Raw genomic sequence first — 27,412 nt, 5'->3', positions numbered from 1 at the left:
GCCATGGGGCACACTTACTGGGAGCTTGGGTGGGGTGGAACCCCATCTACCTTGGGATGGCGATAGAACTCCATCGTTATATGAAGAACTTGGAGCGTCTTAAAGAAAACCGATTAAACACTTCCACTGTGCTATATGTCAAACCCAGTCTTAAGTCCTTTAATCCTCATGACAACCCTATGAGGATATAACTACTATCATCCCCATAATTGTAATTACTTATCTTCTCTGTAACTGCTATTAGGTACAGAGGCAAACAGGCACAGAGAAGCTCAGTTCCTCCCAAGTTCCCAGTTAGTAAAGAGCTGGGATGCTCACCCTGGCAGTCTGGCTACAGACTCCGCGGTCAGCCAACTCTTTCTGTTGTTTCTGTCGGGGAAGTGTGTAATTTCCTCGGTTCTTTCTCACCACAGCAAAAATTTGAAATGGCAGACCAACCAGTGGTATAGCTCGGTTACAGCTCAGTTTTATTTGGCAAGCAAAGGAAAATATATCCTCGAGGCATGAGGGCAGGATGACCCAAAAGATGTGAGATGCTGGATTTTGGCTCCTCTTTTCATGTTTTTTTCTCCTCTCCCTGAGCCTGCCCTATGTAAATTGGACTAGCCAGGAGGGCTATTTGTTTCACCTGAGGTTCTCACTCCAGTCCTCTGACCTTCCTTTGTTTTATTTTCACAGGCTTTTTCCTTTCTTTGTCTTTTAGCCATTGCTATTTTGGACTCCTTTTTCCTATTCTAACTACCTAACACTTCCAGTGATAAACTCAGCAAGTAAGACCATGAATAATGATCCAGGCTGTGACCAATTATAGCAATTATGAGGTTGTTTTTTCCCCTGCTTTGCTGTTTAGTTTTGCAGGTTTGTTTTCATCTGCTTTCAACACTGGGATTCTCGGAGGTCAGGAACTGTCTTGGTATTCCCTGTACCATCAGGGTCTGGAATATGGCAAGTGCTCGAGATATGCTGAGTAAATAAATGAATGCATGCATGAAGGAAGGAAATAATGAATGAGCGCATGAATAACAGGTGTAGGAATAGAAGGAGCCGCAGGATGCTGAGGAAGGCAGGGTAGGACAGCCTCTGCCTGGGCAGAGGCAGGAATCAAGCCAGAGAGGAGGACTCTGTGCCCTGACCAGTTCATACCCAAGGGCAGCTAAACAGTATCCTCAGACAGTCTGTACCCACAGCCTGATTAATGGTTCCAGCAAAACCCTCTGCCGCCTGGGGCTGCAGCCTCCCCACTGTCCTCCCCCACCCCTCCCAACCCCCAGACTCTGCCTTCCCCTTCAGTGAAGGAGGTTCCTCCTTGGGCTCTAGGGCTTGTGTCTTGGGAGCAGGCAGCCAAGTTCTGCTTCCCAGCCTCTTGTCCCAGCCCACCCTGATCATCTGACTGTTCACATGAGGCCCTGTGTAGGGTGTGGCTGTTTTAAGGCCTTTGGCATTTCTTTAAGGAAAAAAAAAAATGCTAAAAACAATGGCTCAACACACTAAAAAAAAAAAAGTTCTCCAATTTGCCTCAGATTTGCCTTGGGGAAGGGGATAATCAAAAACACCCATGGTCCTTGCTGCTATGGACTCTTTTAAGCATAAAGCTTGTGAGCATGCTCAGTTGTGTCTGACTCTGCAACCCCACTAGGCTCTCCTGTCCATGGAATTTCTTAGGCAAGAATATTGGAGTAGGTTGCCATTTCCTCCTCCAGGGATTGAACCTGTGTCTCCTGCATTGGCAGGTGGATTCTTTACCACTGCAGATTTCTAGGCATAATGACAGCTTCCTGTCTTAGGCTAGGCCTCAGTATGCTTTGGGAGCTTGGTTTCATATTAATCCTGATAACCCTGGGCATTAGGTACTAGGATGATGTGTAATTTCACAAGTGAGTAAGAGGAAGTTCAGAAAGGTCAGAGACTTGCCCAAGATCACACAACAATGAAGAAGTTAGAGCAAAGATTTTAAACCGAGTTATTTCTTGATTCTGAAGCTTATGATCTTACAGGTGTATCATCAAATTCTGTTTTGGCCTTGTCTGACTGAGGATGTGTCAATGGCCTTTCGGTAATTAGTGTCTAGAAAACAGGTCAAAGTGGCCCACTTTCTACAAAAAAGTTCCAGATGGATGTTCCACATCTCTATCTACCCTTGCCCTCCCACCCCTCAATCACAAAATGAGATATCAGGCATGGGATCTTCTGTGTCATTTCTGAGAGAAGGAATAATATGCAGTTTTTGTCATCTTTGGACTTTTCCATACAGCTTGGCTTAAAGAAATCATGAGAATCTTTCAAAACAATGATGGTATGAAGACATTACTTTAAAAGTACATGTGTAGATTCATGTTTATTGAAGGTTTACTTACTTTTAGATCCTATTTTGCTCTGCCTGATGGGAAGCTCGAAGTTAAACTTCATGCTCGATTTGCACATTGAGTGTTGTGTTTTTTTCCAGGGCTTGGGGTCAGAAAGCTTTCAAGGGTTTGAAACCTGACACCACCATTTACAACCAGGTAGCTTTTTGGACAGTTAGTTATCCCCATCTGTGCCTGTTTCTTCATTTATAAAATGGGGGTAAGAATATCCTCCTCATTGGGTTGTTGCAAAGATTAAATTATATAGGCTAAGCACTTAGGACAGTGCCTGGATCATAGTAAATGTCTGTGCTAAGTCACTTCAGTCGTGTCCGACTCTGTGCGACCCTGTAGACGGCAGCCCACCAGGCTCCCCCATCCCTGGGATTCTCCAGGCAAGAACACGAGTGGGTTGCCATTTCCTTCTCCAACGCATGAAAGTGAAAAGTGAAAGTGAAGTCACTCAGTCATGTCTGACTATTCGAGATCCCATGGACTGCAGCCTACCAGGCTTCTCCATCCATGGGATTTTCCAGGCAAGAGTACTGGTGTGGGGTGCCATTAGCTATTTTGTGATTTTAATAGATTTTTTGTTGGATAGATTTCATTGTCAAGCCATTTTTCAGGAAGGGCTAATGGATCCCCCTTCACTTGCCTCATGGACTCTCACTTCATTTACCACCTGTTTCCAGTGTCCTCTACTTCTGACATTATCACCTGTAACTTGCATGTAAATAACACTGACATATTTCATCAAATCCTAGATGCCACCAATTATAATCTGTACCACTTAAAAAAAATTTAAAGATCGATTTCGAAAATGCATCCCAATTTCAGAGATGTCAGGTGTTGAGGGATAGAAGTATAGCTTTCAATCCATGAATGGTGAGAAGGATCTGATCCTGTATTCCCAACTCAGGCCCTCCCTAATTGTGAACTGTCCCTGCTCCTTCGATGGCATCTGTATCAGTTGACCAAGATAACTTGTCCACATGGCCCATCCCACAGTGGTCCTGGTGGTTGGTATTCCCTCTAAGTCAGTCCCAGGCAAGCACATCTAACCTTGTCCATACAGCTGGTGCAAGGGGCTCAGGTTTCCCCTGGAGGTGCCAATTTGTAAACTGACCTGGTGTTGATCTTTAAGGCCTGTGGCTTTAAGGTCAACTGACTTTCTCACTTTTTATGACTGCTTTGCTTCTTCCTGCTTCAGCCTGAGTTGGATTGTCCTCATGGGCAATAAAAATGATTTGTTTGAGATAAATTTCTAAGAAGAACAGTGTGGGGTTAGAACTAACCAATGTCCAGTGTAATTTCCCCAGGTTGTGGGTTAAAGCGCAGGGCTCAACAATCATTTTCTTGTCTGCGTGGGTTTCAATTGCCAAATTTGGAGTGTTTCCTTCTAGTTTTTTTTTTTTCTTCTCCATGATCCAGGGAAAAAAAAGAGTGTGTTGGGACTAACCCCAGGGGGTTGGCAGCGCAGGCAGGGACTAAAGAGTCTAAGTTTGACTGATTGCCTTCCCTAAAGGCTAGTGCCCATTTTGTAGAGAAACAGGACTCTGGAGACAGGGCAACTGGAATTTAAATCCTTGATGTCATTTCTTATGACCTACATGACCTACACTGAGTTAGTCTCTCTGAACCTCCACAGATGTAAAGTGAGGATAATAATACTTCAGAGTCATTGGGAAGCTCCAGGAATAGCAACGAGCATACGGCCAACGCTCAACAAATGGTAGTAACACATGCTGAATGCTGCCTACCACATACCCGACACTGCAGATATGAAATATTAGCAAAAGCCACTCATGGAGAGGAGGCACTCTTACAGCATTTTTTAAGTTACCTGTTGTTAAGCAGTCAAGCTAGCAATCCCCCAAGTCCTTCCTGAGATGCAGCCTCAGCCAGCACTTCTGTGAAGTCCTCTGGGCAGCTGGCCTCCTGCAGGGTGAGAAACTGGGCCAACCTACCATATGAACATTCTCCTGATCTGAGGCCAGATGTGGCCAAGCCTAGACTTCTGGGTCCTCACAGGTGTTGAGTATCATGTCCCAGTCTGAGGGAAGTGCTTTCTCCACCCAGCACATGCTGGATGGACTGGTGCTATGGCTCTCATCCCAACTCCCCAGCCTAGGGGTACTTCCATGCCTACTGATCAGGGGTTGGTCTCTCCTTTCCATGGCACCAACAACCTGCCAGTGTGACCCAAATGCCTACCAGGGGCAGAGCCCTGTGGGAGAAAGTTGAGAGCCCTTCCAAGTGTGAAGCATTTGCCTTCTAAATGGGGCACCAGCCTCTAAGGAGAAGTAACCAGCAACAGGGCATGTTTGAAAGGCCAAGCAAATGGTGTGGGAATTAAGATGATTGAATTCAAGGAAGGGGCAAGACCACTTTGGGCTGGGGCAGCTTGTCTGAGACCACCAAGGAGAGACCATCTAGGTCATAAACTCACATATCTACAAGGTTTGGACATGTCGTGAAATTGAGTAAAACAAGTTTGAGTCATAAAATAGGGGGTGGTGGGAACACTTTCGAATTGAGAGCTGCAGACTCTTACAACACAGTTGACCCCACAGTTCCTGTTTCTAAATTCAACTAATATCATTGAAGAGACAACTTGAAACCTATGTAATTCCTGTGAAATCATTTTAGAGGGTCTTAGAGGTGGGGAGATGGTTGAGGATTACAAAGAAATGGGTACCTGTGTGCTCATCTAGCGCAAAAGTATGTCTTTATGGTTTCTATTTTATACTAGCCTCATTCCTGGTTCTATTTTGTATCTTTCTCGGGTATCTTTTAATATTCATCTTTTCCTGTAAGAACACTGCATTTTTATTTAACAATTGGGAAACTTACATCTATCTTCACTGCAAGCCATTCATCTTATTCCTGACCCTCACTTGATTTCTACAGTCCACACTTTGTTTCTGGACAACAATTTTTAAAAATAGCCATTGGTGCTTCGGCCTTATTTAAAACAACAACAAAAATCACCACCGTCACTGTATTACAGATTTTGCTAAACAAAGTTTAGGTTTACTTTGAGACCAGAAGAGCAACTTCTCTGCGGTATTACTGGTGGAAAAAAGTTCCTAGATTTCTGTCATCTCTCTAAAAGAGAAAGCACAAGGTTGCAGTCTCTAAAAGGCAAAATAATTGGAGTTCATAAAAATTAAATTAAATCTTTCTCCTTCTCCAATCCTAACCTGATTCAATCTTTTTTTTTTCTGATTTCTCGACTGTTAAACCTTTAAGAATGTCCTATCACAACCACAGAAAGCTACCCAAACATCTGTAAAACAAGTAGGTCATTTTATACCTTATTCATGTTGCTTTTGGCTAAAGGCAAGTTTCACAGGGGAAAGAGCGCGTTGAGATTGCAAACTGATCTTCATTCCTCCCAAACTTGCTACCATAAACGTAAGCCATGGTTATGACCATCTTTCTTGACTGCACTTTGTTGTTCAGTACCAATAGCTCTCAGTTCTCAGGGGAAAGGATTTTAAAACAAAAACCAGGGTAACTGATACTTTCTCTACAGTAAACCCATGTGTTACTCTACTGTACATACTGCTTGTGTTTTATCATCTAAACATTCCATGGTGGTGGCTAAGTCGTGTCTGACTCACGACCCCATGGACTGTAGCCCGCCAAGCTCCTCTGTCCATGGGATTTTCCAGGCAAGAATACTGGAGTGGGCTGCCATTCCCTTCTCCAGGGAATCTTCCTGACCCAGGAATCGAATCTGGGTCTCCTGCATTCTATAGGTAAATGCATTTTCTTAGGTCAGAATTACTTGGACAAAATGTTTATTGCCGACAAACCTTCATTTTAATTGACGTGGAGACTGGACTGTCTCTATGGTTTCTGGCTTGTGAGACAATATTTTACTTCTCATGCTTTGTATTTCCGTCTCCCTGTGCGGGCTGGCTGACAGCCAAGTCCTCTGCACCCATCAGACGCTGCCTCAGCCCAGAAGCATGCTACATTTGCAGTTCGGCCTTTTTTGGTCTTGCTGCCCTAAAGGCAGTACAAACCAGTTAAATCCAACTTGACCTCAATCGCAAGCAGGCAGGTGATTTCAAGGATCATCAACTTAAGATTTGCCAACCTCAGATCAAGTTACAGGTTTTAAAGTCACTTGAAGTTGTGAGAAAATAGATTGCCTACTGAGGGTGAGAGGCATTTTCCTATGTCCACCTGCACCCTTAACGGGGTCCTAAAACAGGAAATGAAATCTGAATGTAAAGGCTCTCTTGCCAGTTCTCCAAATGACATGAAAGGAAGCAGCAGTAACCATTTTAAAATCATGTAGCTAGAATCTGACCCATCTGAGTATCCCAGTCATATCTTCCCTACCTTCCTTTGGTCACTCAGCCTAAAGCATTACCATCCTGCTATTACCTCTTCCTGATGAAAGATGGGAAATGTAAGCATGTTTCTACTTACATTCCCCAATCTTGTTTTCACCACGCACTATGGTTTTCATGAGGAGATGGCAAGCAATTCTGGCTTTCTCTGAAAATTTATTGTCCCAAAATGCTATTTTTACTTAATTGGATATGCTGATTAGAAAGTAAATAATTTAGTGGTATGAAGGGTAATGGTACCTTATTACTTGATAAAGGAGAGGTTTTATGAAGCAAAATGAAAACAAAAAAAAAAAAATCACAAGAGGTTTAAAGATAAGCCTGCTAGCACCACTCTGTGTTAGTTGCTCAGTCGTGTCTGACTCTGCAACCCCATGGACTGTAGCCTGCCAGGCTCCTTTATCCAAGGAATTCTCCAGGCAAAATTACTGGAGTGGGTAGCCATTCCCTTCTTCAGGGGATCTTCCTGACCCAGGGATCAAACGTGGGTCCACACCATTGCAGGTAGATTCTTTACTGTCTGAGCCACCAGGGAAGCCCATTAGTTCCCCTAAAAGATGATAATTTTCTATTGCTCAGTAATTTTAAAGTAAGCATTTCTACAATGGTTCTCCAAGAACAAACCAAGTAAAACTGGCTGCATTCATGAAGCATTAGTTCTCAGGTAGTGCCCTATTAAAGGGAGTGAAAAAGTTGGCTTAAAACTCAACATTCAGAAAACTAAGATCATGGCACCTGGTCCCATCACTTCATGGCAAATAGATGGAGAAGCAACTGAAAACAATGAGAAAAGACTTTATTTTTTTGGGCTCCAAAATCACTGTAGATGGTGACTACAGCCATGAAATGAAAAGACGCTTGCTCCTTGGAAGAAAAGCTATGACCAACCTAGACAGCATATTAAAAAGCAAGAGACATTACTTTACCAACAAAGGTCCGTCTAGTCAAAGCTATGGTTTTTCCAGTAGTCATGTATGGATGTGAGAGTTGGACTGTAAAGAAAGCTGAGCGCTGAAGAATTGATGCTTTTGAACTGTGGTGCTGGAGAAGACTCTTGAGTCCCTTGGACTGCAAGGAGATCCAGCCAGTCCATCCTAAAGGAGATCAGTCCTGAGTGTTCATTGGAAGGAGTGATGTTGAAGCTGAAACTCCAGTACTTTGGCCACCTGATGCAGAGCTGACTCGCTGGAAAAGACCCTGATGCTGGGAAAGATTGAAGGCAGGACAGAGGATGAGATGGTTGGTTGGCATCACCGACTCAATGGACAAGAGTTTGAGTAGGCTCCAGGAGTCGGTGATGGACAAGGAAGCCTGGCGTGCTGCAGTCCAGGGGTCGCAGAGAGTTGGACGCGACTGAACTGAGTGTCCTATAGTTGTGCTATTTCTTCATTACTCTTGTTAAATTTGCTTGTGGTTGGTGCTTCCAACATATTTAAGAAACATTTGCGATAGTTTTTTAAGTCTTTAATTAGAAAACTCAACAAAAATATATATATTTTACATAATGCATACATTCTTAATATCTGCAGGTAAGATAAATAACAGAAGGCAAAAGCAGATATACTGTATTGCTTCTCTTTGGCAAGTCACCAGTATTATCCTCTGCAGAAACACAGGATATGTGTATAAAATAAACAAAACAAATCCCCACCACAGTCTTAATTGTCCCTTAGTACAAACAAAATATTTAGCAATAATACAGTAGATGGATTTTTCAAATTGACTAAAATTTATAGTACTTTATTTATACCACAGGGGTTAAAGTAGCAAGCTGCTTTCCAAAATTAAGGCCCGCAGCAACAGTTAGCGGGGGGAAAAAAAAAAGACACGCCGTTTTCCTGGTTATATCCTATTTTTAATTTAATAATGTCACATTCAAACTCCAACTCTCAGATGCACTCCTAACAAAAACAAAATCCTTCCCTCGACAGAAGCTGTTTTACTTGCAGGTCGGCTGTCTGACCACCCCCCAACCAAATACACATTTTGTATGGTGCAATTCAGCTTTCTTAAGTTAGTACTTACCAGCTAACTCAGTGTTACAGAATAATAAAAAGTTACTTCCACTTTACAGCAAAGATATATACTGCGGCTCTACTGAAGCAACATATACATGCTGAAACTAAGAATGAGAAAAGCAAAAGGGTCCATTCAACACACAGCAGCTTATATATAAATATATACATGTATGTATATGTTTTCACAGTTAAATTTTAGAAAAAAAATTTACATTTGATATGTTCAGAAATATTTCTAAGGTCTATAAATAATATTTTAAAAGCTCAATTGATCAAAATGCAATACAAGAATGTATCAAATTAAATAAATCTCCTAAACCTTGAAGTCAGTAAAGCTTGAGGTTTGTGTAAAGTGTGTTCAGTCCCTAATACTAGGGAAGGCAGCGTCCTCTAAACACGGTAGGAGAGAAACTCTAAAACTTTGGAAGGAACCGGCAGCTCCTGTACTTCTTGGGTGGGCATCACTCTCCGGATTGACATGCGACATAAATGTTGAAGGCTAGGGACTTGCCTTGGAGTTGCCCAAAAATACACACTTCCGTCATGTGTCCTAAACAGAAACAAACAAAAAATCACAGGCTCAGTCACACAAATCCACGTATTTCATCATCCCACAGTTCAAACAATTACCACCAAGGCTGTGAGCTGGAGCCACAAATTGCACATTAAAACCTGATTAAGGAGACCTGCAATAGTATTATAAAGAGCCCTTATGGAATTTACTGAGTAACATACAGGCTGCTTTGACTAAAGCCAACTTAAATTGCCTCTTAAGAGAAAAATCACTTACCCAGCAGCTAAAACACTGCCATCAGTAGAAAAGGCACAGCAAAGACCATTGCTCAAAGGTGCAACCTGCACAGGATAATCCTCATCAATTCTCCAGAACCTCACCATTCTAGAAAGGAAATAAATTGTCCAATAATTATCTAGTTGGAAATTTAAGGTAAAAGCAACTTTTAAAATTTAGAAAGAAATGCGACTCGGTGCTAAGTCAGAACCTACCTAAACAAAAAGGAAAACAATGATTATTGGCAAATAACTCTCCCCATGTTTCTTAACAGTCTAGAAAGATCATAATGAGTCACTTTCTACATCGATGTTCCCAAATTGCTTAGTGCCATATCCAGGCACACTGATTAAAGTATGGGAAAATGGAATGGCTGCATCTAGTTCCTGATTCTTACCAAAAGCAGCACATTTCAGACAGGTGACATTTCATTTCATCCTTACAGTCTCAATTTCAGCAGGTACTAATGACTGTTTTTACCATTTATTTCACTTTGACAATGTCCTTGTTTCAACCTTGATATTACTTAAAAAAATAAAAAAGAAACCTGTCAGCTGAGCTAAAAAGCTGATTAAAAATGCACCTAGTTTGCCTGAACTCGTTAATAAAGAACACAGGAAAAGGCACTCATTATCTTCAGTTTACACAAATACTACTCAGGCCAATATTTAAGATACACCAACATCTCCCAAAGTGTTGTCTAGATAGAAAGTCATTAAAACTCCAACTGTAGAAAGATTTTTTCATCCTTAAGAATGTTTTTTATTAAGTAGAAGAATGAAAGGAAATCTTTAAAAGACAATAATAAATATGTCAAGCTGTAATTCACACACTTACTTATCATCAGCAAGGCTTGCAACGTGCAGTCCATCATGACTAAATGATACAGATCGTACCCATCGGTCATTTGCTCCTCCAGCAAATATTGGAGTGGGTGGGGGAAACAGGTGCCTGAAGTAAAAGACATGTTTTAGGGCAAGTGAGAGTCACCTCAAGAAACAAAACTACCTTGTACATCAGTCTTTGAATAGTTTAGAGTGGCCTTCATGAACACAATTGAGAAGACGGAGCAGATCCACTTTAAATGAAGTACTTAAACCTAATTACTAACCTCCTTTTTAGAGTGGTTTAAGACTCTTAAGACTAAGTTTATGGTTCCCCAACACAAAACTCTAAATATAATTACCACTTCTACAGAGTCATGTCCTGTTAAGTAACAAGATCTGTATCAAGACAGTCAAGTTTATTGGTAGAATTTAGATGCATTATTAAAGGGCATACTGCTAAGTTGCTTCAGTCATGTCCGACTCTGTGCAACCCCATAGACGGCAGCCCACCAGGCTCCGTCGTCGATGGGATTCTCCAGGCAAGAACACTGGAGTGGATTGCCATTTCCTTCTCCAATGCATGAAAGTGAAAAGTGAAAGTGAAGCCACTCAGTGGTGTCCGACTCTCAGCGACCCCATGGACTGCAGCCTCCCAGGCTCCTCCGTCCATAGGATTTTCCAGGCAAGAGTACTGGAGTAGGGTGCCATTGCCTTCTCCGATTAAAGGGCATAAATGATACCCAAATTTCAAATTACAATAGACTGTAAGTTTAGATGTCACATGTTAATGATTCAGATCATCTCTGGAACTTCTTAAACTACACTGATAGTAGAGAAGAATTACAGACTGAAACAATACATGCTGTACCCACCCAAATTCCATCAGAATGGCTCCAGTGTGTGGATCCCAGATATACACTCGAGTGTCATAAGATGCCGTAGCCAGCAATGCTCCATCAGGAGAAAAGTCACAAGCTACAACATCATGGTGATGCCCTTCTAGTTTTCGTATCATGGTGTATTTATCCATATTCCAAAGGAAAACCTGCAAGAAAAGGCACATGTTATAGCTTCATTCGGACATGCAGAGGACAAAATCGCACATCTTAAACTAAAACAGCTAAATTTAATTAAGATTATATTAAATTAAACATTATAAATTATGAATAATTAAAAGAATATGCTCAGTGTCATAGTCAGATTAAAATCAGTTTTTAAGTTAATTAAAGTAGACATGCAAATTCTATTTCAAATGTTTCTGTTAAATGTTAATTTAAAAATAAGCCTAAACACAAAAAAGGCAATGCAACTTAACCACAAAATTATACTGAAATCCATTTATTCCAAAAACTAATTAACTAAAATATATAAAAATAAATAGGGTTAAGTACTACAAACCCCTTTTTTATTTCCAGAAACTACCAAATTTTTAAAAAATATACAGACAGAAAATATAAGGTTAACAAATTGTTACTCCATTGGCATCTCCCTTTGAGATAATCACTTGTTTACAATAGGCTTGGGTCACCAACGTGAGCCTAGGAAGAGAAACAGATACTGCAAGCAAAGAGAATTTTTCACAGCCAAATGAAATTTCTTTGGCAAACAACAAGGATGTTAACCCACATTACAAAATGAAAATGCTAATTTACAAAAATAATACAATTAACATTTCTGTGAATCAAGATTTGCCAATCTTGTTTTTCCCAAACCGACCACAATCATTAGTCATTTTAAGTGTAAAACATTTAAGTTACTTTAGTACTAGTTCACACATAGTTTTAGATTCTAAAGATCAGTGTAGTTAGACTGTGCAGAATAGCTCTAAACAGGACTCTAATGTTTACTTCAGTCTGTTATATTAAACATCAGCTTAGAGGTTTGTAACAATCCTAATAAGATAAACTCTCCTCCTCTTGGAGTAAAGCAATCCTTTTTGCTACTTTTTTTCTGCACAGACACAATATATTATTTCCAAAGAAAATAAATACAAACTTTCAGTTGGATCAAAGACTTAAGGTATCTCTAGTATCACAATGAATTCCAAAAAATAGCACAGAGAAACCATTTGAAAGCCAATTACATTACACTAAATTGGTTTCACATGTTAAGACTCCCAATTCCACCAGACTGGAAGATCAATTACATCGGAGGAGTCAGTTGGGTTCACTGCGGGGGGAATTATTTTTAATTATTTTTAAAAAGAAAAAAAGAAAGAAAGAAAAGCAGAAAGTGGACATCGACCAGCACCTGTGTACGTACAGTACACCTTGCAGCCGAATGCAAGGTTACTTCATCCTATGGTAAAGGTCGCCCCCAGCCCGGTAGCCAGAGATGCCACTCTTTCTGCCCAGCTAACACCATTGTGCGCCTGTGTGCGAGTGGTGCCAGCATAACCTCAATCACACCAATATTGCTGCCACCACCTGTGACAGGGAAAGCAAGAAGCATATGGAAAACACACAGCCTAAAATAGCAATGTCAACATCTAGCTTTGCTCTTCTTATGATTTTTAAAGAACTGAGTATTTTCCCCCTAAACTGTCAACATTTGCAACTATCATTTTAACACACTTCTTGGCTAAATAAAATCCATTTTATTTAGACTCCCACCCCCATTAATTCCAAGTGTATTGTGATCATCACATTTATTTGGACTTCAACCATTTTCATAAATACCTGAAGCTAGTAAGATCACTTTAACTATACTAACACAGAGCTAGTAGATAACTGAGTAAAGGAGGGTCCATCAGTAAGGATAACTCTCTTAAGAGTCACTTTGTACTTAATCTGTCTACAGGTATGCTATGCAAGACAGACCATATAAAATTTAGATGAAATTCACTCTAGGACATACATGACTGTTATTTTCATTCTTATTAGATTTTTAAGTTACTTTTTTTCAGTTAAATGTCCAGGACCAGCTGGGACTCAAAACTTTTTAAACAGCAAACTGGACCAAAAAAAAAAATAGAACAACAGAGAAGAAAATAATTAGCAAGGGAATGTTTTAACATTTGGACTAGATCTCTTCTACAGCATATATACTTTCCTAGATCTTATAAAAAATAAAATTGCCATACCCCATATTTTACATATATCATCTCTAACTAAAGCAACCCAAAATTTCTCACTTTATAATAATCAGTAACTATATTTATTTAATTTCCCTCATGCAAATTCTCCCCCATCATGAAATAACACATTTAAGATATTTAAGACACCGAGCACAGACTTAATAGGTTACCAGATTTAAAATGATTTTGCATACATTATTACAATCCAATTCACAATAAATATACAGGAACTTTGACACATACTGCTTTACTGGCTCCCACTGAACACAGCATAGAAGAGTCAGGAGAGAATGCACAGCTATACACCCAGTTCTGATGGCCCCGCAATACTTTCATCATGTTTCCTGAACAAAAAGAAAATATCTGTGTTAACCCTGGAAATGACTAGCATTTCAAAAATAGCAGACTCACAAACTTCTAAGGGGCAGTGATCTAAAACACTACAGATCTACAACAGGGGTTGGCAATATATACCCGTTGCTTATTTTTGCACCTAAGTTTTACTGAAACACAAGCATGCCCACTGTTGCGGCAGCAGAGGAGAGTAACTACTGCAGAGATAGTATGGTCTACAAGCCTAGATAGTCACCATCTGGCCCTTTAAGAAAAGGTCAGCTGACTCTTAGTTTTTGTTTTTTTTTTAAACTTTTGGGATCCCTTAACAGCTAAGCAATTAGAGAATCAATAAATGTAGAAGAGGTGCCACATAGTTTGGTAACAGTGTATTGTTCTATCAGGTAATGGTTACGACCCATAAGCCGAAACAAGTCTCCAAATCTGAGGGTCTTGTTTCCTACTACGCTCAATTTAAGCTACACTTGTCTAAACAAGCCTGTCAACTTCCAGCTTGAGGCTGGTGGAGCACCAATGGATCTTAATATAAGGTTTTAGTTAAAACTTAAATTCTTTCACTGGAGGTTAAGAAGGGGGAAGAAATGCTCATCTCAGGTCCTCTCAAACAAGGTAAATTCCCCAAAACTGTAAAAGCACCACAATTACCAATGTTTCCAAAAAAGCTAAAACTTGACACTGACATTCCTTTTACTATATTGGAGGGTAAATCCCTTATTTTTATAATTTCTTACTTAACCTATCCAAGTTATGTTTAGTATTTACATATTATAAATTCTGGCGTGTAAATCATGTTTGAATTTATATTTTATTAATTACTAAGGAGTATCTTTCATTACATCAAGATCTTCTTAAATTTTCACTAAGCAAATAGGAAGTTGATAACCTTCCCCAATATAAAGGAAATAAACCAACACAAACCAGTTCGAATAAAACCTTAAAACTGATATAGATTTTGTCCTCAAATAGTTGATACAGATCCGTGTAGTTAGTTTCCGTGTGTATCAGATTGTTTAGAGTAACTGCTGGCTCCTATTCCAGGTCATATTTACAGTTTTGTTTGATCTGCACAGGGAAAGGGGGCAAAGGACTAAGCAGAGAAAAGGAAACTATGATCATGTCACTTTTAACGTCAAGTGTTTGTAATACATCTCAGTAATAATACCCAGAAACTAATTCTTTTCCACAGCCTAGAAGACAGACATACCATCATCTTTCAGGTCCCACACTCTCAGAGTTTTGTCTCTTGAAGCTGACACCAGGATCAAGCTCCCATCTGGAGCAAAAGTTAAATCTCTGACCACTTCAGTATGATCTACCAAGTTAAGGAGGAGTTTTCCTAAATGCAATGGAAGGTCAGAAAGAGGCAATGTTAATAATTTTTACCAGCTTTCATATTTTTAAAAATCAGGTTTCTCATCGTTAAAAAAGGATAGAAATATGGGTATCTCCTTTGTAAAATGACTCATTTTTTAGTGTGCTTTTACTATCATCTTTAGATTCACTATTTATAATGTCTTAAAATGAATTATTTCAAAGATACCAAAGCCTAAATTTATTAGAAAAATTAAAAGGGAATTTCCAAAATGTGAACAAACTCTTGGACCAAGTCAACTTAATACCAAGAAAATCTGCATCATTTAAAATCTTTGTGGGACTTCCCTGGTGGCCCAGTGGCTAAGATTCCACACTCCAAATGCAGAGGGCCTGGGTCTGATCCCTGGTCAGGGAACAAGATGTGGCAGGCCACAACTAAGACCCCATGCAGCCAAATAATTTTTTTTTTAAAAAGATCCTTGTATAGTAACAGCCTAAATTTTCAAACATAATCTCAATGAAAAAAAGTATTTATTCATCTACTATATGAGTTTTGTTTTTCTATGAAAAGTGATGTGCTTACCTTGTAAACTTTTTCCCAGAATTCAATCAAATTTACTGATTCATTATCCCCACTCAATGTTAATATTACTTGCTGTATTCTAATGTACATACTGTTTTAAAGCTCATTTTTAAAAATCTTTTAAATTTTGGAGTACAGACTAACAGTCTGAAACTATACATTATAGGTAGTGAAGAGCACATTTACTTTTTTTGGGGGGCGGGGGGGCGTGCAGGGGGGCGCAGCAGGCATGTCTCGTGTTTTGTGAGATCTTAGTTCCCAGACCAGGGATCAAACCCATGCCCCCTGCAGGGAAGCACCCACCAAGCCCTAACTACTGGACTGCCAGTGAATTTCCAGGACATATTTACTTTTAACTGCCCAAAGAATTTAACTTCTCAACCTACCTGGTTAAACTTTAGATAAAATGTCACTAAAGCCTTCCAGAGGCTAGATAATGATTGCTGAAAACCAGATCTACCTTGAATGCCTCTAAGCTATTACATATTGAAAAAGTATATAAGAAAACATCTTGCAATTTGAGTCATAAAGTACATTACTAGTTTACAAGTGATAACTAAATGTTCCTTAGGCATGCCCTTCCTACTATAATATTCTCTGAAGAGTGATCAAGCAATATGAACTCTATTTTCCTAAATTAAAACTAAAAGCTGCAGATGCTGTTTAGGCCAATAAAGATATATGTATAAAGACAGATTCAGAGGATCAATTCTTGCTTCTCCGTAAGTTAAAATCCTCAAATCGTATTCTTCTAGTGTCTACAAGTTATGCTTACATCATAAAATAATTGAGTTTGCTTTCAAGACTATGACTTCATACCTGTATATACATCCCATATTTTGATACGTCCATTGTTTAACCCTGTGGCAAGGAGTAGCTGATCTTGTCCAAATCTGAATCGATGCCATTCTATATTTACACAGCGACTCTGTTTCTCTGGAACTGAAGATCCAAAAGCAAGACTCCAGACTATATCGCCACAGTCTATAATATGTTCACGAGGCTTATTTTTCTGACCACCATCACTGTTTTGTCTTGATAATCTTAAACTACTTGAATTGGTGATATTCTTGGTGCCATGCAAGAGACTGGTAAAAAAAAAAAAAAGCCAGATTGTCATCTAGTTATTATTTATTCTGGACTCCTGTGGATACTAAATAATAAGTGTTTGCTAAAATAACTTCCATATTATTATAGTAATACTGAGTAACAATGGAATCCTTATAGATGGGAAAGGGAAAAGTCTGCTATTAGCTATGTGGGCATGACCAAATAAATTCAGACTAAAATCCTCAGTGCCTAAGAAAAAGTTCAATAATAAAAAGCAATTTGTAATTTTGTCATTTCAAATGTGTTTCAATATATCCTTACTGATGTAGAACCCTATATTAATTAGGACTCTTTTCATTAACCCAAAAGTATAAACAAGCAGAAAACAAAAAACTCTGAGAACACATTGTGAAGCTGACACCAGAAGACTGTCTAATGCCGTAATGATCAGCAGTGATAAAGGCGTGAAGGAATGAAACCGTGATGGTGAACCAGACACAAGAAGAAGGGAAAGATGTTAAATTCTGCGCACACATTTTAGAAACTATACTACGTTCGTGTGCTCTCTGCTCAGTCAAGTCTGACTCTTTGCGACCCCGTGGACTATAGCCCGCTAGGGTCCTCTGTCCATGGAATTCTCCAGGCACGAATACTGAGGTGGATTGCCATTCCCTTCTCCAGGGGAGCTTTCTGACCCAGGGATTGAACTCAGGTCTCCTGTACTGCACGCAGATTCTATACCACCTGAGCCATCAGGGATTTCCCTGGTGGCTCACACACATTTTAGAAACTACACTATCAAGGCACAATTAATTTGCCTTTTACTATATGGGAAAGAAAAACACCAAACTATCTGAGAAAATATTCTGTAATATACAATTAAGGCTAGACAATTCTTTCCACAGATTTTCTAACAAATATATTCAGCTTATGATCAAAACACATTTAAAACAGTCTTCAAAAGAAATAACATAAAACAACAAAATAATTGTATTAGTCCACACGGAAAAAAATTCTACAGACAGATACAAAATACAAAAAAGAAGAGTCTTACAAGTTCTTAAGGCACTGGGACCACGGAACAAGCTTCACTGTGCGATGTCCTTGCGACCAGGCAAAGTAGGAACCATCTGGGGCAAAAGCAACAGTCCAATTTTCACGACCACATTTCTTGTCAAAAGGAGCTGCTGGAGCTAAAAGTTCACCTATAGTACGTGATCTCACTAAAAGAAAACAGAAAAAAATACAAGACATTGTATATAACAACAACGAATTTGAGACTGCATCTGTATTACTGTGGCATTCACTCAATTCCACTGACTTTTCCCCCTTTTTTATGCACCAAGTTCTGCATTCTACCCTTTGAAGAGAGAGAGGCTGCGTGAAGACCCCTTGATGATGATAAACATCTTTATAAGTTCTGGCGAAGTGATTTTCCTAAAATTTCCCAAATCAAGAACTTTTAAAGAAAGTTTCAATTAAGGAAAAAAAAAAACAAACCTGGTCAAATAAAAATAATGTAATGATCTCTCAGGGCTGCCAATTTCTGAAGTCCTGACTTTCCCAGCCTTATGCTTTTATTTCCCTTGGATCTGGCTGTGCTAGATCTTGGTTGTAGCGTGTGAGATCTCCTGTATTTGTTGAGACACGCGGAATCTAGTTCCCAGATTGAACCTGGGCCCCCTGCATTGGGAGCACAGTTTTAGCCACTGGACCACCAGGGAAGCCCCTGCCTTTATGTTTCAAATTACTAACCTTTAAAACGCAAGAAACCAAAGTTGCTCTATAGGAAAAGTATCTTCTGCAAACAGCTGCTTTCAAAAACCATAATCCACTATAAAGTATAGTATTATATCACTACTCAAAGGAAGCACTATTAAATGAATGGTCTAGTCAGACCAGAAGATGCTTATCTTTTTCGGGTCACAAAAATAAAAAAATCCTCCGAACTTTAAAATGCATTATGGGGATTTCACTGGTGATAGAGTGGCCAGGACTCTGCACTTCCACTGCAGGGGGCAGGTTCCCCTGGTTGGGGAACTAAGCGCTCACATGACAAGTGGCACAGCCAAACAAGCGAAAAATAAAATAAAATGCATTATATTTGTGATTCTCAAATAGTGGTCCTCAGCATCTTCCTAATGGGCCACCAAACTCATCCTCAAATGGAAGTAATTCTTTTGGTTTTTAAGGACAAAAAAGTGGAACAATTTCATGTATTTTTATTTTTGTGCACATGCAAATGTGGCTGCCATTTCCTCGATTCCGGGAAAGGATCTTCTTAAGTCTGTCACCAATGCTGTCTTGGGTTTGTCTTGATTTAAATTTTGCTACTCTCCCTTTTCAGTTATAAGTTACCTTCAGTTTAGTTTCCCGTTATCTATTTTGTGGTTTGCTTTGTGGTCAACCCTGTAATCTATTTTTTTATGTTTTGGGCTTAAACTTTCCAACAACGTAGTCTTACGTATTGCGATTGAAATGAGAGCCACTGATACTCTTACTGCAAGAGCAGATACACTTACGCAAACCCCCAAAGTGTACTCATTTCAGTGACACATCCAGTCTCAACGTATGCTTTGCCAACAGCGAGCGCAGCATCTGGCATGCGACAGGGGCTCAGCAAATGTTTATTGAACAAATATGAAAGCACATGTATAAATTCCCATTCTTAAGTGATATAACTATTTCCTTGCCCAATTCTTTGCCACATTAAACAAATGAGATACGGTTTAAAAAGTAAAACAAAACTGAAATCTGTTTTCCTGTGATACTCATAAATATAAACATGCACCTATTCTGGCATAGCTGAGATTATCAGAATATTTCCTTTTATTTATTTATTTTTTTTTAGAATATTTCCTTTTAATGACTCAAAATCTTCCTTCTTGCCACTCTGCCCACTCAGTCTTGTGTCTGATCAAAGAGAATAAGAGATCCTGCGCTCACATGACATTCATATATTGAAGACAGCCATGACATCAGTAACGAAATCTTTTCACCATGATAAAATTTGGTGAGTTTTCAACCATCCCTTAGATTGCATTGTTTCAAGTCCATTCTCTACCTTCACTTTCATACTGTTCTGGATAAATTCCAGTTAATAATGGCCCTTAAAACATGGAACCTTTTCAATTAAACACATTATTGTAGGTGTGATTTAATCAAAGCAGATCTCCGCCCTGCCCCACTGCCCCCACCAATACCCCTGCCCCACTTGTATCAAAACAGCAACAATTTCATTGGCAGGAACATGACTTTAATATACAATTCACAAACCAGTGACACTTGATGCCTGCAGAATGATTTTTTAAGCATACAAATGACAGTGTTCCCTGGCAGCTTAGGGGTTAAGATTCTGGGCTTTCACTGCCATGGCCAGGGTTCAATCCCTAGTCAGGGACTAAGATCCCAAAAGCTGTGCAGCAGTCAGACAACAACACACACAAATGATTTTAGAAAAGGCTTGCTGCTTCATATTCCCCTCCATGCCTTCAAGCCCACACTCTTATATCATCATTTATGTGCCTGGCCCCTCAATCAGCAACCTCCGCCTATTTTTTTTAAGGGCGGGGAGGGGGGCTTCTCTTTAACCACATCTTTTAGAATCCACAAATTTTAGGAGAAAAAAAATATCAAAGTTCACAAATAAGGGACGCAAGTTCTAAAATTCAACTGAAAAACATGCAAGCATTTTCTTAAAAAGAGAAAGCTTCTGATTAAACTAGATGAATGTACTTATAGGGCCACCCTCAACAAATTTTGCCAAATAAATACACTATACCATTACAAGTATCTAGTTAATAATTACTGTGTTTCTTTGCTTACTAACAAGATATATAAAATGATCATTGCATTTAACCAAATAATTTAAATATTTACTGGTACAATATTATACACTAGCACAAACTTTATAATGAAGAAAAAAAATCACTTGAACTTTTGTGTATGACCTGCAACTGCTGCATGTTAGTATCCTAAGACAGTATGATTTAACAACCTGGTATAAGGGAAAGGCTGCCTGCCAGGGAACCTGGCCATAAGACACGACACCACACACATCATCTGAGTCACTGCTCAACCAAGCAAACCAGATTCAGCTCCTTCGCATTCTTCCCTGCAATTTCATAACCATAAAGGGAGGGTCTGTGGCACAGCCTTGTGAAAGAGGGCTGTAGCTCTAGGCAGTGACTGCCTGTCATATAGACTTCTTTCATCAATCACGGAATCTTGCCTCCTCTTTCAGTACTTATTTGAGAAACCAGCAACAGAGGTCCTTAATGATAGATACAAAGCTACAGAGGTTTTAACTTTGTATCCAAATGATATATTTTAAAAAGAAACAAAGAAACAAAAAAACAGACTTAAAAAAAAAGTTTACAAAAGGCAAAAGTTCTTTTAGATATTTGGCATCTACTTAGTAACTTTACACTATAACCAAGAAATAACACTGAGACTTAAACATGCAAAAAATAATAATTTAAAAGGCTACTTAGTGGGTGGTTCCACCTCACGCTGGTTCGCTAAGAAGCTCTATCCAATCCATAGAAGAGAGGATTGGAAAGTTTTCAAAATGATTCAAGATGAAGTAAAATACAGATATAAGAAAGGCAAATCACTCATCCTCAGTGTCACTGTGAGTAGAAAAAAGAAAAAAAAAAAAAAAAAACCACTGGACTGAGAATAAGAAATTTTGAGTTCTATATTCCACAGTTCAACAATTGGACATGAATTCTGTCTTCTCAGTATGTTTAAAATAGTTATTAAAACCAGGGGTAAAGTCCCCTCCTAACCTGCCAGTCAACCTTATCCGTAAAAGAACAAAAGACCAGAATTCTAAGATAGCTGTCTCTAGGTATAAAACTTCACCCACATACAGGATAGAGGGCCTTTTGGCTACTTTAGCTTCTCCATTTCTCTAGAAAACCTCCTCCAAATATTCAACAAAGGCACCAATTTAGTTGAACAACAAGGAAATGCCAACGCTCTCTGCTCAGTAGCTACCTCCAATTTTCATTTAACTGCATATATTTAAATAACGTATATAATACGATAAGTTCAATGTTTACTAAACAGTCAAACCTCAACTCCCCTTAAAGCGATTCCACCTTAAGGTATTTTACCTTAAGAGAGGATTTAGATAATGTAAGGTGCTTTCAAGTGAGTCATTGGGGTAGGTCCTAAAGCAGGACCTTCAACATCTACTGGCCTGTCTTCAGCTTGGCCACTAAGCCAGTTTCCAGAAAACCTTTTCAAGAGTTCGCTCTTCTGTAAGTCAGCTTTTCTCCGGTCACTCCACCCAACCATCCTGCTCCTCCCTGCGCTCCTCAGTATATGAAAGATAACTGAGTCTCCTCCCCTGAGCTTGCTGCCTTTCTGAACACCATACCATTTTTAAAAACATTTTTTTCCAGGCTGATAGCTGCGTTCCTCTTTATAGTTCGTATACACTAAGACCCATCCTTTAATAATAGCTCGTAACAGACAAGTATACTTTTCTTCATTGGAAACTTTTTAAGAGCCCTGGATCTTTGCCCAGCCCTCCCCTGCCCACTGGACGCCCCAGGCCCTTAACCAAGAGAAATCCAGGAGAACGGCCCTGCTCAGACGGCCAGAGAAAAAAACTAGGGTGGGGGGAACCATACCGCCCCGGCCACACGATCCCTGCAGCTCTCGCCACTCGGCTCTCTGGTCCTTTTTGCCTCCTCTGCGCGCCGCCTCCCTCCTGGCCAAGCGCACAGTAGGCGCCGTTTCAATTCTGATCCCATTTACCCTAGGCGACACCCACCCGGCAGGGTAGCTTCCTTCCTCTTCGCTCCAGGGCTCGAGCCCGACTCACTGCCCTTCCTCAGACTCACCCTCCTCCGGAGAGTCCCTGCCTCTCCGTCGCCCCCGCGCGCTCGCCAGCACCCCTCACCCATCGTCCCATTCCTCACCGATCTCTTTCTCGTTGACCCTCGGGGGAAAGCTGGCCATCTATGGGATACCGTCTGATTCCGGGGGCGCGATGTGGACGCAACGACAGAGAGGCTAAAGGCGAGCGCCGAGGGGCGTGACGCGGGCTGGGTCCCTCCCGGTCCCGGGGACAGAGGGGAGGGGCGGGACGGTCGCAGAGGCTCCTGCCGACTGCCCCGGGAAAGCTCTGGGAGGCCTCTGACCGAACTACGGAGTTAAACACAGACAATAGATGCTGGTCCCTTCCTCCCGCCTACGAAGGAAGACACTTCCCTCCACACTGCCGACAGCAAACGAGACACTGGAGACAAAATGGCGGGCGGCGCGGGGGATATCTAGAAGCCGGGGGCGGTGTTCGTGACGTCATAGCGCTATTCCCCGCCTCTCGACGTTCGGGACGTGACGGCCTCGGCTCCGCGCCCCGCCCTCCCTCCGGGTGAGCGCGGGCGTTGTCCTGGGGACCCGACCGGTAGCCGGAAGAGCGCGGGGGCGGAGGAGGGGGAGGGGCCGCTGCACGAGCCAAGGCCCCCAAAGCTAGGCTGGAACCTACGGACTGTGCGTTTAACTCGGTCTGGATTTCCTGGCCCGGGTCCCAGCTTGATATTTATAAGTTGAAGCACCTTTGAAAAGGCAAACCGAGAATTGTATAATACATATTAGTCCACAGCTTAAAGATTGCATGAAATTTAAACTGACTGTACTGTAAGGAACAAAAAAGACATTTCAGATTTCAATTCGGTTTGGCCACCTCCCCGGCCTTTGTACGCTGGGGAACTGGAGGTTTCACGGGTAAAAACAATGAGAAGACAAGGAACATCGCAATGCACCACTCGTCCGGCCGCCAGCATTCTGACGTGAGCCAGGCGATTTTTGGAAGGGCCTAGGTGACCCGACTTGAGGAACAGGGAGACTCGGGCTGGATGGCGTGGCGTCCCGCCCCAGCGGGAGACCTCCCGGGCGGCCTTTGTCCTGGCTGCCTGCTCCCTGCGGCCGGGCCTTCCTCGGGGCTTCAGCGAGGCTGGCAGTCAGCAGTGTCTTGGCCACTGGCCAAGGCAGGCCCCACCGAATCTACCCAGAGGAAGCTCCTCCTTCACCCAAGGCCTAGGCCTCTGGGAGGCAGCTAACCATTCCGACAGCAGGGATGATGCAAGTGTCAGTGAGCCAAGTTGGTTGTGGTCGGAAGATATATTTGCACTTTAATGGGCTCTTATGGCGGAGAAGGCAATGGCACCCCACTCCAGTACTCTTGCCTGGAAAATCCCATGGACGGAGGAGCCTGGTGGGCTGCAGTCCATGGGGTCGCTAAGAGTCGGACACGACTGAGCGGCTTCACTTTCCCTTTTCACTTTCATGCATTGGAGAAGGAAAGGGCAATCCACTCCAGTATTCTTGCCTGGAGAATCCCAGGGACGGGGGAGCCTGGTGGGATGCTGTCTCTGGGGTCGCACAGAGTCGGATACGACTGAAGCGACTTAGCAGCAGGGCTCTTCTGTGGACTCTGAACCTAGAGAGTCTTCTTTCCCAAAATTGTTTATCTTTTGTATTCCCTATCCTAGTGAACACGTCCAACCAGTCACCTAAGCCAGAAGCTGGAGTGTTTTTAGACTCCGGCCATTCCCCGTGTGGCATTAGTCACTCCACAAGCCCTGCCAGTATTTTCTCTTAAACTGTTCTGGAGTCTGTCTTCTCTGTTTTTAAACAGCTGCCAGTGGCTTGATGCAAGAGCTGTTTGTGGGGTGGCGGGCAGGGGGAAAAAAAAAAAAGAGCTGTTTGTATCATCTCTCTTAACGACTCTTTATAACCCCACACCCTAAGAAATCGCCATCAATATCCTGATGCATTTCCTCCTAGTCTTTTAAAGATTTACTAGCTGTGTGTCCTTGGGCAAATTAGTTAATCTTTCTATGCCTCAATCTTCTCATCTATAAAATGGAAATAATATTACCAACTTCACAGTTTAGAGAATTGAATTCATTAAATTATGAATTGAATAATTGAATTAACAAACATTTAGAACAGGGTCTGGCAACAAAGTGTCAGATACTAAGTAACATAAGAATGTGTATAATCAAAATCATAAAGAAAAGCTCTGGAAAGCATTGACTTCCAAAACAAAGCTGATCCAACACTAAAAAGAATGAATCTCATTCTTGAGTTACTTCGAAAACATTGCTGCTGAGTGGTTATCTACTAAGACTGATTTAGTCATAATTTTTTATGTGGATATCATTTCTTTTGAAATTTTTGAACCAACATTTACTGTCTTGAAATATAATCTTTTAAAAGTTTACATCCTCTCTTATTCCATTTTCTTACATCTCAGCAAAATGTTATATTGAACAGTCTGGCATTTTCATGTATTTCTCTCTCTCAAGGGTGTGTTTTTCTACACCATTTTCTTGTACCTCAGGGAAATACATAAGCATAAGAGAGGAGAAGCAAAATTATTACATTCTTTTGTTCAAGGAGAGTAACCATTTTCTATATAAAGAATTAGAATTTTGGACTAGACTACAATATAAAATTTGCATCTTGCCTTTTTTCCTTATGATAAAATAATATTTTCCTATGTAGATTAAAAAACTTTTCTCCACATCATTCTCCACTTTATTTGGAGGTGAGTTTTTTTCCTTTCCTCTTTCAGAATATGTAATAACTTGGTAGTGCAGAACAGTGGACTGCTTCGTATTTCCCTTGATATCATGAATGTGTCCAATTCAAAATTGTGGCCTGCTTTGGGACAATCCATACTCACCAAAAGCTATCATTTCAGGTGGGTTGCTGTTAAGCTATGTATCTACACAAGTCTCTGAAGTTACAAACATCTAAATTAGCTTTAAATTAGGAAGATTTCTTGCAGGATCTTATTTCTCAATGTATAACTTGATGGGACTAGAACGTAAGTGTCCCCTTCCTGTAGCTAAAGGGAAACAATATTAACTTAAAATAACAAACATGACTTAAAAACAAAAAACAACACTAATAATTGTACAACAGAAGTTCGATGCCTATCACTACCAGAAAAACAAAACAACAAACCAACATCCAAAACACCAAATATTTTATTGTTCCCCAGTATTTTTTATTGTTCCCTAGCATGGTTAAATCTCAAAGATGAAAAAAATTGCCACAGTCTTTTGACTCTTTTGACCAAAACCAAACAAACAAAAAAGAAGAGCCTCATTGTTTATGCAATAGGAGATCTTCTTGTGTGCCTGTTTGTTTTGCTTTTGGGACCTCTGTAATATTGTTGCTACAACTCCCTCAGGCTAAGTTATTCAGTGCTTGGGTGTGAGAGCAGGAGTTTCAGATCTTGAGATTGTGAAGTCTGGGATCCTGGATTTAAAGAGTATGGAATTTACTCAAATTTTAGCTGGAGAAGCAGAATTTATACACATAAACATGGGCACTAATAAACAGTAAAAGATACCTCGATAATTGTAGAACATACAGGAAAAAATAGAGCCCAGAGGAAAAGTCTGGGGGCAACCCTTTTTGGCTGTGGTAGTCTTGCTGAAGATGAAATGTCTAGAAAGGCTACACTTTACCCTGCTGTCTTAATTTTTCACTCTTCTTCCTGATTTTACTTTTTTTGGGGGGGCGGTGGGGTGTATGACAGTGTGATACGAGCAGAATGTTAGTATCAGGTATTCAAAGATATATGATTTGATCTTAGTTTACATCTATATTCAGAATGCCTCAAAGTGTGGAAAATGGTATAGCCAGTCTAGATGTTTCTCCATCTATTTCTGAGCGAGAATTCTCCCAGCAGTTTATGGGAAATTATCATATTATTAATATATCCAAAAAGATAAGCAGAGGTCCCAGTGTTCTGTAGGATTCTCAGAGCTTGTAACAGGAGGGCAAGGGGCAGGGCACAACTTTTGAGAGAATGTCATAGCCCAAGGACACAGCATAAACCAATTAGAATCAAATGGGTCCAAGATGGCAGAGGGGTGGATTTCTAGCCCTTGATCTTCTCTCAGCAAGCTACGACACACCCAGAGGCGCCATGACAGTTCCAAGGCACCATCAAAAGACCAAAAAGTGGCCCAACTCCTAGAAGTCTCCAGCCCTTCCCCAAAATAGTTGGAATAATCCTCCCACTCTTTAGCCCATGAAATTACCCAGCCCATAAAAGCTAACCAAGCCACATTTCAAGGCCACATCCACCTTCTGGGATGGCTCACACTCTGTGGAGTGTGCTTCTCTCTGAATCTGAATAAATCCTTTTCTTACCTATCACTTTGTCTCTCACTGGATTCTTTCTGTGATGAGACATCAAGAACCTGAACTTCATGAGGTCCTGAAACCAGGTACTGTGGGTTTTGGCTGGGTTCAAGTCCCAATCTGAGAGGGAAACAGTTTCAAGTTGACCTACCTCCATCCCCCTCCTCTCCATATCCCCAGACTCAAGGCACTCACACACTGTCCGTTCACTCAGTCCTGGACCTTTAGGAGAAATCAGTATAAAATGGAATATTCCATGCTGTGATGCAGATTTTCCTCATATCATTCATTTTTACCTTCCTGATAGAACTTTGCATTTTCATTTTTCTAAATGTCCCTGCCTGTGACCGTTTACTAGAGATTATAAGGAGGAAGAAAATTGTCTTTCACTGAATTGGAGAAGGAAATGGCAACCCACTCCAGTGTTCTTGCCTGGAGAATCCCAGGGATGGGGAAGCCTGGTGGGCTGCTGTCTATGGGGTCGCACAGAGTCGGACACGACTGAAGTG

General features: G+C 40.7%; 1 protein-coding gene across 1 annotated transcript; it reads right to left on the bottom strand.

Annotated features, from left to right (window-relative positions):
- Positions 1-8,158: 8,158 nt before the first annotated feature.
- On the bottom strand, positions 8,159-23,003 carry WSB1 (WD repeat and SOCS box containing 1). Its single transcript, XM_061390474.1, has 9 exons — positions 22,655-23,003; positions 17,776-17,944; positions 16,491-16,759; positions 14,979-15,110; positions 13,664-13,764; positions 11,217-11,389; positions 10,355-10,468; positions 9,518-9,625; positions 8,159-9,277 (listed from the first exon to the last, which is right to left on the bottom strand). The coding sequence occupies exons 1-9, from the start codon at positions 22,692-22,694 to the stop codon at positions 9,118-9,120; spliced, it is 1,266 nt and encodes a 421-aa protein (XP_061246458.1). The 5' UTR covers positions 22,695-23,003; the 3' UTR covers positions 8,159-9,117.
- Positions 23,004-27,412: the final 4,409 nt, after the last annotated feature.

The sequence above is a fragment of the Bos javanicus genome, chromosome 19 (genome assembly GCF_032452875.1).
Source record: "Bos javanicus breed banteng chromosome 19, ARS-OSU_banteng_1.0, whole genome shotgun sequence".
Lineage (NCBI taxonomy): Eukaryota > Metazoa > Chordata > Mammalia > Artiodactyla > Bovidae > Bos > Bos javanicus.
Note: the sequence above shows the minus strand (reverse complement) of the source record. Positions and strands in the feature narration are given on the sequence as shown.

Excerpts from the sequence above, each read along its gene's own strand:
- WSB1 (XM_061390474.1), bottom strand. The coding sequence starts at position 22,694 with ATGGCCAGCTTTCCCCCGAGGGTCAACGAGAAAGAGATCG. Across the intron at positions 11,390-13,663 it reads CAGTGGGAGCCAGTAAAGCA|GTTTTCCTTTGGAATATGGA; the intron begins GTATGTGTCAAA and ends CTTTTCTTGCAG. Across the intron at positions 9,278-9,517 it reads GGCAGTGTTTTAGCTGCTGG|GACACATGACGGAAGTGTGT; the intron begins GTAAGTGATTTT and ends GTTTCTGTTTAG.